The sequence below is a fragment of the Salminus brasiliensis genome, chromosome 7, assembly GCF_030463535.1.
Source record: "Salminus brasiliensis chromosome 7, fSalBra1.hap2, whole genome shotgun sequence".
NCBI lineage: Eukaryota > Metazoa > Chordata > Actinopteri > Characiformes > Bryconidae > Salminus > Salminus brasiliensis.
The window spans coordinates 32342263-32354134 of NC_132884.1; the positions used below are offsets into that span (position 1 = coordinate 32342263).

Sequence of the window (11872 nt, forward strand, 5' to 3'; positions counted from 1 at the left end):
AATTACTGTATATGTGTGTAGAATTCTCACCTGTACTATATAATTATCACACCTGTGGGTACCCCAGGCATTCCCCAGATATCCCAGATATTCCCAATGTTGTTTACTTTAAAAAAAAAAAAGAGAATACATTGTATTGTTTATTTGACTTTACCAGTTAATGTTGTGATACATAATCGCAGTCCCTGAGGGGACAGCAGTACTGTGCCCAAACACACTGAATTAGTTCAAACTGAGCCTGTAAATTTAATCAACACTGTAGTGTGAGTACACCGACTCTGCGTTCCCCAACACACATTACCAAAACCGTTGTAGAATATTTCTTATTCACGAAGATCTAGAACGTTCCTCCTCATTCTCACTGTTCTAGAAAGGTACTCCTTGTTCACAGCTCCTTCACACTCTTTCAGGATGTTTCTTTTCTTTCACATTATTACAGAATGGTTCTCCACAGTCACACTGTTCTAGAATGCCCCCCTTATTCACATACCCCCTTATCGCTCATTTGGTACATTAGTTTTTTCTCAGAAGAGGATAACGTTAACAACATTAGACTGTTGGTGTTTGTTGGTTTATGTTGGGTTGGTGAACCATTAGAACTGCCAAAGGTCTGACTGATATGAACAGTTTGTGGTATATGAAGACCTGTGTTTGTATTTGTCATTGTTAATATTTGATAAAATCTTCAGCGGAGAAAAACTGCACTTATACTCTCTGTGATATTAACCAACAGGAAATGACCACTTACAGCAATGGAGATTGTGCAGTCTAGGAGCAATAAAATACAAATCTATTTGGCTTCAAAATATAATTTAGTGGTGCCAATAATTTTGCCACAAATGTTTTTGAATTAATACACTATTCTTAAAATAAGACTTAAAGAAGCAATTTCTATTAGATATATACATGGTAAACAATTTCTAAGGAGCATCTGAATCATATAGGGACATATTAGGAATATTCCAATCAGGTTATTGTGTTCCCTGTTTCAATCAGAGTCTCTTAATGCTGCATATCAGCCGATACAAACCCAATATGTAACTGCATAAATAATAGCCCGACAGTTTAGCTAAGATGTGCTGCTGAATCAAATCACTTTATTTTTAGTAGGAGTTTCTATAATGAGACATTCTGGACTATTTATTTAGTTTAGTAGATTTTTTTTAAAGTAATGCTGATTTATAGTTTAATATCTTTTAATTCTTTTATTTACATTCTATGAATGTCCTCACTGCTGCCATCTGGAAAAAATGTCTTAAGGCCACCAGACCATGCTAACAAACACTGTGATTAAAATAGCCAACACCCGATCCATTAAAATATGCCAGGATCGGCCCTGATCCCGATCCACTGGATGGGTTTGGGACATACCTATTACATTTTGTTTGCTTTATACTGACATGACAATGATAGTGATTGATATATTGCTATATTGCTCATGCCAATCCAACTGTGCTGTGATCCCAAAATTAGTGAAATTATCATTTAATTTTATGGGGTAGGCCATATTACTCTCCTCCCCATCACTATGCTGTGTAGGCAGGCAGCCTGCATGTCAGACTGAAGGGTCTTTCCTGTCTAAATGTGTTGAGGTACTTGAGGGGGCCCTGCATGGCCAACAGTTGAAAAAAATGTTGTGACAGGCTTTATTTGCATCAAAGGAGATGTGTGCTGGTCTTTACACTGCGAGAGTGGTGATGTTGACGCGATAGGAGAAAGACCTGCTATTGCTTGTGGGAATTTGATCTACATCTAGGTCAGGCAATACATGGCAATACATTTTAAATGATTTTTCCACCTAAAACACCCTTACTAGCAAGCGTAACCCACCCTATTTAGACTTACACACTCTTTTCTGTGTCTGCTCTTTAAATGACATAGACAGTCACTTCTTCTGCCTCCTCACGCTGCCCTTCCAATCATCAGAAAGGTCACAAGCTCAAATCAGTGTGTTAATGTTGTTCATGCTGCTCCTTTTCAACTGAGAGAGGGCTTTCAATGAGCTGAGATATTGACTATAGAGCCACACACACATACACACACTCACTCAGACACTTCTCCAGCAACGATTGCAGCAAAGAGCTAAGTGATGCAGAACTAGTTAATGATTAGTTGTCCTGAGGGGTGCATTGATTTGGCATTTTAACAAGAAGCACCACTACAATCTTTGGACAGATAATCAGAGCAAACTGCATTAAAGTGCACTGATGAACTGCCAATGTGTTTCTGCCTGTGAGTATCTGTTTTAGCACAGTGAGTCAGCATATGGAAAACATCCAAAAAAGAACTTTGCTTACCTGGATCTGATTTAGAAAAAGTGTCCATGTCCAATAAGCTCCTGTCAAAATAAACAAGAAGGAGAATGCAAATTACACACTGACACACACTGAGAGAATTGGTCTTTAAGAAGACACTGATCAGACAACTAATCTACATCATTGACGTACAAGGCAGCCTAAAACGGCTTGCAGGACCACAGTGTTAAAGATGCTGTAGTTTTTCTGCAGTATAATACACGCCTGGGCAGACATTTCTAAAGCTGTCTATAAAATGAAATGTAAACAATGCAACAATGAAAACAGATATTTTAAAGGAGATGAATTCTGGGCCAATTTGTCAGGTACAAATCTGGTGATGTCAGTGCAAATGCAGCACACATACACACACATTTCTAACATACAGGATCACATGAAATTGTTAAAAATATTTTAGTGTAGAAAGCCAGCATGCCCTGTACTTGAGGGAAAGTATGGATTTGCTTTTTATAATTTTTACTGCTGTAATTCTGATACCACTGCACATCCCTGACTTTTTGCCAAGCAATTTCTGCCCATTTTTATTGGTCCCCCTTTAAAAAGGGTGGGGTGGTTTTCAAGGGGTGGGGTGGGTAAATGCAGTTGTTCTATATAGAACCATGATAACTATCTTCCACTATCGTTTCGAGAAAAATAGCCATTTTTACCACTATATAAAACCCACATTAGAGAATATGTATAATGTTTACATAATATAAACATGACCTAGAAAAAAAACTTGAAACAAAGAGTTATGATGTTGTCAAGTTTACCAAACTCACAACTCTCAATTTAGTTTAGGCGCCAATAATGCTTATATTATCCACCAGGATATTTTTTCCAGGATCACTGATGGTGATAGGTGTTGAATGTTTTATGTCAGATGTGAAGTGAAGGCTATTCACTGGAAATGTTTATCTGTAATGGTTGTGGTTAATTCCCAGTTTACTGTTGTGATATTAATGCCATGGTGTGACCACACCTGAGCCAGTAATGAGTGACTAACCAACAAAGGATAAAAATAATACATAATTATACTTCCATTACATAATAGCAATAATTTGTAATCTATATTTTAATTGGGTTCATTTACACCAACACATGTACCACCCAACCACTAATTATTGAAGACTAGCTGGCAAATTAGACACTAAGTCAATCTGGAAAATATGAGAGGCAGTGAAAACAATACTGTCTCGATCAGATTTAAATAACAGCACTCCTGTTAACAGCCCAGAATAACTAACATGCCTCGACCTCATATGACAATAAGAGGTTTGCAAAAGGTACACCTAGGGCAAAAACAAACCACACACACACACTGTCTCTCTGGAGCCCCCACAACCCAGCGGGGGACAGCCTTCACGCATAGAGGCAGGTGCTGAGAGGAAGGAGACAGAGATAGAGAGAGAGTAAGGCCAGGGGTATTCATATTCAACTCCTCTCAGCTACAAAATCCTCAGTGCTGCTTTCATGTCCTAAATATGAAATGCTATAGTAATAGCAGCAGGCTGAGGTTTTGATAGATGAGCAAGTCAAGAGTGTGTCTGGGTGAAGTGTAGGATCATTCGCAAGGTTCAGCAGAAATGTTTGTGTGTGTTTATGTGCGTTCTGTGACGCTCTAGGGTGTCAGCTACGCTCAATGTGTGTCTAACAGGATCTCCATACATAAATCTACAGCAGCAGTCAGGTTTTACATAAAGCAACAAACATGCTCCTCTACCACCCTCAAAAATGAAGGTGCCAAAAATGGTTCTTTGGAGTGATGCCATAGAAATAGCACTACCGGTTCCCTCAAGAAGCTTTCAGCAGATGGTTCTTTAAATAACATTTGCTGTAGATGAGATATGTGTGAGTGTGAAGAACCTTTTGAAGATGCTCTAGAATGGAAAACTGGACATAGCTGAAGAATGAATATTTGGTACATGAAAGTGACATACCATGAACCTCAAACACTGTGACAGAGCTATAAACTAGGTCAGTTCCAAAACCAAAACTGTTATGTAACATTATGGGCTCATTACGTTTACATTACCAAATATCACATACATCCAGCTCGCTAGTGCAAGCCTTTTGAGGATAAACACAACAGCTAATTTGGGAGAATATAGAAGTATACCTAAAAAGGTGAACAGCTAAGGCCAATAAAGGGGGTAAGGCTAACCAGAGAAAGCGTCACTGCAGGAATCAGGCTAACAAGGCTAAAAGGCTAAAAGATAACTCTCTGCCCAACAGAGCTGCTTGGCAAGTGGGTGCAAGGCTAAAAGCTAACCAAACCAACTGACTACAACCTCTTCATCTACTAAAGTGCAGCATCATGTCATTTCAGTGTTACAATGCTAGGCTATCCAAAAAAAAGTCCTAAAAGGAAAATTAGTGCATGTCACTCTGAGACAAAATAACAGGGTTGTAAATAGGTTGTATAAAAGTTACTAGTCACACACTTACCAAGTATACATCAAAGAACAAGTTAAATTCTAGACAAATTTTTTTTGTTGCATTTTCGACACCTTTAAAGGTTGAGAGAACATCTACATAATGTTTCTATAGATCCTACCGCAATGGAAGGTTAATTTAGCACCCCTTATTTTTAAGAGTGCACACTACATTGAAAAGGAAATACACTCTTCAAACATACACCTACATTGTGGTGCGAGATAAGGATGATTAGAAGTGGAGAGATGAAATCCAAGTGATGAAGTGGAAGGATAAAGGTTGGGACAGGTAAAGATAGGGGGTTCAGGTGGAAATAAAGAAAAATGACCAAAAAAATAAGCGTTACAATTGCTGTCTACTTTGTCTCCCCTCAGAGTGGACACCACAGACTGGAAATCTTCCTCAACTGACAAAGCTAGGTTTTCATACCTAGTGCCCAAGTGATACACTATTAATTGGGTTGTACAATGGAAAACATGGAAACATGGAGTGATACTGTTTCATAACAGTCTAGACTACCCCCAAAAATGACATAAACCCATAGACCCACATTCTAGCCCAGGCCATGCACTGGCACAGTTCACAACCTTAACAGTTCTGCAGGTATTGTGAAGAACAACAAAAACAGAGCAACAAGAACAGAATTGCTGACTATGTGCAAAAAGGTACATTGATGAGCTAAATTGGGACCCTGAAAACAAGCTTTAAAAAAGTGCCTTAGGGGACTAAAAAGGTAAAGGTAAAGGTGCACGTATTTGTCCACCTAAACAGACTAAACATGTTTCTACCATGACAGCGTTCAAAAGAACATTTTTTAAAGAGTGCACTGCTAATTTTGAGTGCAGTTCAAATTAAGCCTGGTTTGAATAAAACATACAGGTCTTTACAGCACCATCAACAAGAGTGCAGCTAACAGTGTTTTGCATAGGTAATGATACGTACAGGCTGTGAGTAAACAACAGAGCTTTCACCCACCACTACAGCTTTGAATACTGGAGAAGAAAATGACTCACTAACTTTTATTTAAAATATACTTCTTCTCACCCAGAGTAGAAAGACTGATTCCAGCTTGGTTGCACAACATACCCCAGCCACAGTTTCTTTTTGCTTAGAAATTGAGGCTAGTTTGCACAGATCACTCCACAGTTTGAAATCAAACGATCCCAGTCCTGGCAAGTCCTCTTTATTATCATTTGGTTCAGACATTGGCTGAATCCCAAACAATTCCCACAGCACTTTCGCTGCTGACTTCATTCAATTCACATTCTAAAACATTTAGACATTTTAGACTTGTTTTTCACATCCTAAAAAGGGGACAGATCCAGGAAAAAGAGGATCACCCTAATGTAATTGTCTGACATTTAAAAATATACATACAATGGCATGCTATTGGGTGGACTACTAAGTGAGTGAATAGAACTGATCTCAAAAAGGCATAACATTCAAGACAACACATTAGTTTCAATGTTTTGAGCAACATGTTAGTGTATTCTTTTTGTAATAATAAAAATGCGACTCTCTCAATTGTTAAGCACAGAGTGAATTAATTGTGCTTTGTGCTTGTTTTGCAACCAGATTTTACAGCAAGCATGTCACTGGAGGAGGTAAGAATCGACAGAATTAAATACTAGGAGGATATTAGGAGGATAATGATCCTAAACAGACCGAAGGTCTGAAGGTCAAAGAAAGATCTTCCAAACTAGAACTGAAAGAATCTTAGCTGGCTACAAAAAGCCTTTAGGAGCTGTGATACTTTTGCTTTGGCCTTTTTCTTTTTGTTATTTTAAAACTGTAAAAGATGGACATAAAAGTAAACTGGTTTAAAATATGAAAGAAGTGTGTCATCTTTAACTTTACAGCTGCTGAAAATCAGGTCATCTTTTATTCAATTAGCTATTTACAGTAACAGATATTTTGACTGGGGTGCCCAAAGTTTTGCATGTCGCAAAGGATGGAGAGAGAGATAAAAATAGAAATCGCGAGAGATGAAGAAAAAAATGGAGAGAGATAAAGAAGAGGAGAGAACAAAAGAGAGAGAGAAAAGAGCAAGCATTAAAGATCGAGAGAAAGCATAAACAGTATCTGTATCACTATGTGGAGTCTGTAGAGACACTTAAATACAGTATCAGTATCTGCAATAGGAAACACAGATAACTAAATGACACCAATGTAATTTTCACATTTGACACTAGCAGTAGCAAAAACAATACCCACTGCAAAATCTGTAAAACCAGTATTTTGAGGGGTAACAAAGTTTTCTTCCAAAATCATGTAGCAGTAGCCCACCTAATGAGGGCTGAAATGAAGGCTGCGGTGATTAGTTGCTGTCGTTGATGACGTTGATGCTGAAAATGTGCCAACATCAATGTTGTAAGCCGACACATCATTTTCATCACATAATTTTCCCTTTTGCATGAGTTTTTCATAAGATCAGTAATTTCTGGCTCCTGTTCATTTGTCTCCATTCAAAGCTAGCAAAAAGCTAGCAAATTTGCACAAAACAAAATGATGGTTTATACACTGGGCAACGTTTTAAAGGCAAACCGCAGCAACACTTAAGCAACGAACAAGCACCTGAAGAGATAACATGGAGGTGAAATTGTAGTCCAAAATGATGGACTGGCGGACCCTTTGAATTGCTCGATGTTAATATTTCGCATGCCCTGGACACCAGCAATCGTGTACTGAGAGACACAAAGAGAGACACAAAGGAACTCCCAGTGTTTAAATGTAAAAGGATTGCATAGATAACTGGGTGAAGGTGAAGTCCCTTTTTCTATAAAGATCACATTATATTTTATATTAGCATATAATTATGTGTATCTTAATTATTAGATGAACCATAGCACATTATTTAATCATGTTACTAAAAATGTGCTGGATAGATAACTTGCTAATGACGCTCAGTACCTTTATAAACATGGTATAATTCAGTTAGAATTTATGGGCACCTATCCAGTAGTGAGGTTAGAAAGAGTTGGTATCGGTACTCTGTGTCGACAGGTGTTTCAGGATCAGCTATCCGTATCGGAAGGGAAAACATGATACTGCTGCATCCCTAGAGAAAATATGAAAAACATTATCTTTAGGTGTTCTTCGAGTGTTCGGGTAACCACTGCCTTCTGTTTCTCATCATACACCAGCCACATCTGCACGCATCTGTACCGAATCGCTGTGGGAGTGTGTGACAATATGTCCGCTGGAGTGAAACTGTTGGAAACATCTGTTCCACTGTGGCAGATATGAGGGAACAGGAGTGTGTCTATAGGGAGTCAATAGTGGAGACAAATCTAAACACATGATATATCTGAACAGTGTAAGGAAGGTGACAGGAGGTTGCAAAAAACTGCAATTCACAATCTACTGCAAGATGCATCCAATTTGGCCATGTAAGTGTGCTTGTGTGTGGGCAGGCACGGTTTAGTGATGATACCTGAGTCCATGGAACATGATGAAATCTCTACTGCCTTTTAGCATCACTTTGTTTATTTAGCTCTGAGGCTCTGAAGCTCTGAGGCTCTGCTAGAAATCATGAAAAAAAAGCTAAATTCAGTAGGACCTTCCTGCCCACAACAGACAGGCCGTCCCACACACACACGTGTACGAACCCACACCTGAGGCCCTGTTGCAAGCAGCATTTCTAAGGATTCTGTGTATATGTGTGTGTGCTGATATATGTGTGGATCCACATCAATCCTGCAATTATCTGAAATCCTAAGAGTTCTGATCGAGCTCAGGCTTTCACACAGGTATGTTACCAAGCGTTCAGATATAATAGGTATCATGTCAGATCACATAGGGCAATACAGAATGATAAAGTCAAACTTTGTTCTATTCAGTTTCCCAACAGATTGACCACTATTATCTACCACAATGTCCAAGATTTATTTACATTTACAGCCTTTGACTGAGTCTCTTATCCAGAGTGACTTACATTTGAATCATGTTCCACATGTAGGAGAATGTAGTGTTAGGAGTTCTGCCCAAGGACTCTTATTGTTGTAGTGTGGTGGGCTTGCCTACCCTAGGAATCAAACCCTGGTCTGCAAACAGGAAAATAAATAAACAGGCTTGTTTGTGACTGTGTCTTTAAGACTGACATATACTATCCAAATGTTTGTGGACACCAAGTTTGAATGAATGCATTTAGCTACTTTAAGTTGCATCCATTGCTGCTCCACAGATGTGCAAATGCACACACAGCTTGTCTAGTCCTTGTAGAGAAGCACTGGCATTAGAATAGGAATCGCTGGAGCAGATGAAAAATTACCCATTGGCACCATGTCTAAGCCTTCAGTAGACAGCAGAGACAGTTACTCAAATAAAAGAGCAAGCATAAACCTTTTAATATGATTGTTGGAAGAAACAATGAATGAGCAGGTGTCCCAATAGTTTCGCCTATTTAGTGTTTATACATGAGGGCTGTTCTGATTGGCCGCCCTGTTTTGAATCTTATTCAAGAAGCAGTCCAGACAGAAACACTATTATAATGTCAGTGTGCATCAGTAAACCTAAACTGCAGTTGATGGATGTATGTAAATGAGTTCTCTTATACTCTGTGGAAGAATGCAATCAAACCCTCACTGCAGTGTTTAAACTCCTGACAAGGTTTAACTGTTAGGAGTCTGATACTGCAGCAAGAAACCAATACTATAGACTCTCTATCAACCCAGCAAACTTTTAACAGCTCTGAATTTCACCACAGCAACTCTCTCAGACTGTAAGAGATGTGTGCAGACTCTGTGTGTGTGCATGTGAGAGAGAGTGTATTCTGGTCATGCTCACTCTTAAATCGATGCGCATGCTGCGTTTTAACATGTGCCAGGAGCGCAAGGACCCAATACATATATTTTATATATTAGACATATTTTCATTGTAAAATAATGCATTTTTAACAGTTTACAGCCTGATTCTTCTCCAAAATCAGTGTAAATTTAAATCATGAACTCTTGAGTCCAGCAAACACATAACTATGTGCAATACCCCCCCCCCCATGTGCAATTAAGAGTCTTTTGCTGTAAATAATATTGTTTATTGCTTTTTTAATTCTTATTTATATTATGTATATAGTGTAAATTATTTATCTAAATTTTTGTAACTGAGTGTCCTGCTATCCCTTTCTGCTGTCACACTGTGAATTTCCCCACTGCGGGACTAATAAAGGACTATCTTATCTTATCTTATCTTATCTTAACATTGTCACAACATGCTGTTCACATGGTCTCAAAAAGGTTGTCCCAACGTTATCACAATCTCATTATTAAGTAACATAGCCATTGGGTGTTATGACTAACTATTGGCAACTTAGCAAAATTCAATGCAATTTCATGCACAACACACAGATCGGCCATAACATTAGCACCACAACAGATCTGACCAATCGAGGCATGGACTCCACAAGACCTGGGTGGTGGGAGGGTGTCCTGGGTTATCAAGGACAAGGCCAAGGCCAAGACCCATGACCCTGTCACTGGCTCACATGTTGTCCTTTCCTGAACCACTTTTGGTAGGTACATGCCTGATGTTTTGGAGATTTTCTAGCCGTCACAATTTGGTCCTTGTCAAACTGGCTCAGATCCTAATGCTTGTCCATTTTTCGCGTTTTCAACACATCACCTACAAGACATTACTGCTCACTTGCTGCCTAATATATCCCACCCCTCGACAGAGGCCACTGTGTTCTTCACCTCACTGGTACTAATGTTATGGCTGAACAGTGAAAGCCCTATTTGGACTTATAAGATTAGATTTCCAGTGTGGTCCAGTGTGGTCCAGTGGGGTCCAGTGTGGTCCAGTGTGGTCCAGTGGGGTCCAGTGTGGTCCAGTGTGGTCCAGTGGGGTAATTCTCTTATTCACATGAGACCCTTACTTCTTCACATGGCCACAAATTCCTAGAACATTGTTTCTCAGGGAATCTCAGGGATTTTCTGAGGAATTACATTTCAACGCTGTGACAACGTAAAGAGCACCAAGCCTCCAACGTTGTGGGTACCAAAACAAGACGTTGTCACAACGTTGTCTACTTTTAACAGCGTTGCCACACTGCTGTCAGAAGGTGGTACTCTGTACGTTGTCACAACCTCATTTTAAAGTAACGTTGCTAGATGATATTATGCAATATTTTCATGTACAACATAAACCGGTCGAGGTTACATGTAAATTTTCTCGCTTGTCTCGCATCGTCACAACCTCCTAAAATATTAAAAATAACACTAAAATAAAAACAGCGTGTTTTTTCCCTGAGGAATTACATTTCAACGTTGTGACAACGTCGCGAGCACCCAGCAGACAGAGCTTTGGGTGGCAGAACAATAGGGTGTCAAAACGTTTCGGTGTTTGAGGGGAGTGGGGGTCCTATTTTCCCGCCTCATGAAGCTTTAAAGAAGCACATTGTGCACTTTTACATCTGCAGCACAGTCTCAACTCCAGGGCTGCCTTTCCCTGCGTTTATACTCGCACTGTCACAGAGCCCGGTGTTGAGAGCCCACTCACCTGCACGAGACAGTAACTTCAATCTTAGTTGCTGGTACAGTCGAGTGGAGCGGGTCGAAGTCGCCGATAGATGCCATGCTGAGGCGCGTGCAGCACGAGCTTTCTCTTTTCCCGTTTAAACACTGAAGTTTCTACTTTTCCAAACAGAAGCAGGTTTCTCCACAACGCCTCTCCATCCGCGCGGGGACACACACACACACGATGGAGATAAACAGAAAGAAAGAAAGAGAGAGAGAGAGAGAGAGAGAGAGAGAGAAGGGGAAGTGAGAGGAGCACGGAGCCCGAGCCGCTGCGTTTCACCTGTGTGACGCCAATTCACACACGAGCCGCTTTCATGTGCGGCGCCGCGCGCGCGCCGAGCTCAGAGCGCCGAACCGAGTGAAGCGAGTTGACTGAAGCGCGAGAGAGGCGCAGTGCTGCAGCTCCGCCAGCGGGGGGCGACAGAACACACCGCACACGCGCACACTCAGCACGCACTGAAGCACGCACTGAAGCACGCACTGAAGGGAGGTGCAGGGAGGATGTTGAGTCCGCTCTCCACAGCAGTGAGCAGCAGTGCTTCCCTGGATCGATACTGGAATCCCGATACTTCCGATCGGGACCGTTTCCTTTAGCAGTCATTTGATCATGAAAATGAAAAATGAGAATCA

At 40.2% G+C, this 11872-nt stretch overlaps 1 protein-coding gene across 1 annotated transcript in view; it reads right to left on the bottom strand.

The window, feature by feature from the left end:
* Positions 1–11585, bottom strand: part of LOC140560282 (copine-9-like) — a 111578-nt gene extending 99993 nt beyond the window's left edge. Inside the window, exons 1-2 of the mRNA XM_072684620.1 lie at positions 11223–11585; positions 2298–2338 (exon numbers count right to left, since the gene is read on the bottom strand). Of these exons, the coding sequence (XP_072540721.1) occupies positions 2298–2338; positions 11223–11299 (118 nt within the window). The 5' untranslated portion in view covers positions 11300–11585. The remainder of the gene's footprint in view (positions 1–2297; positions 2339–11222) is intronic.
* Between the last annotated feature and the right edge of the window lie 287 nt (positions 11586–11872).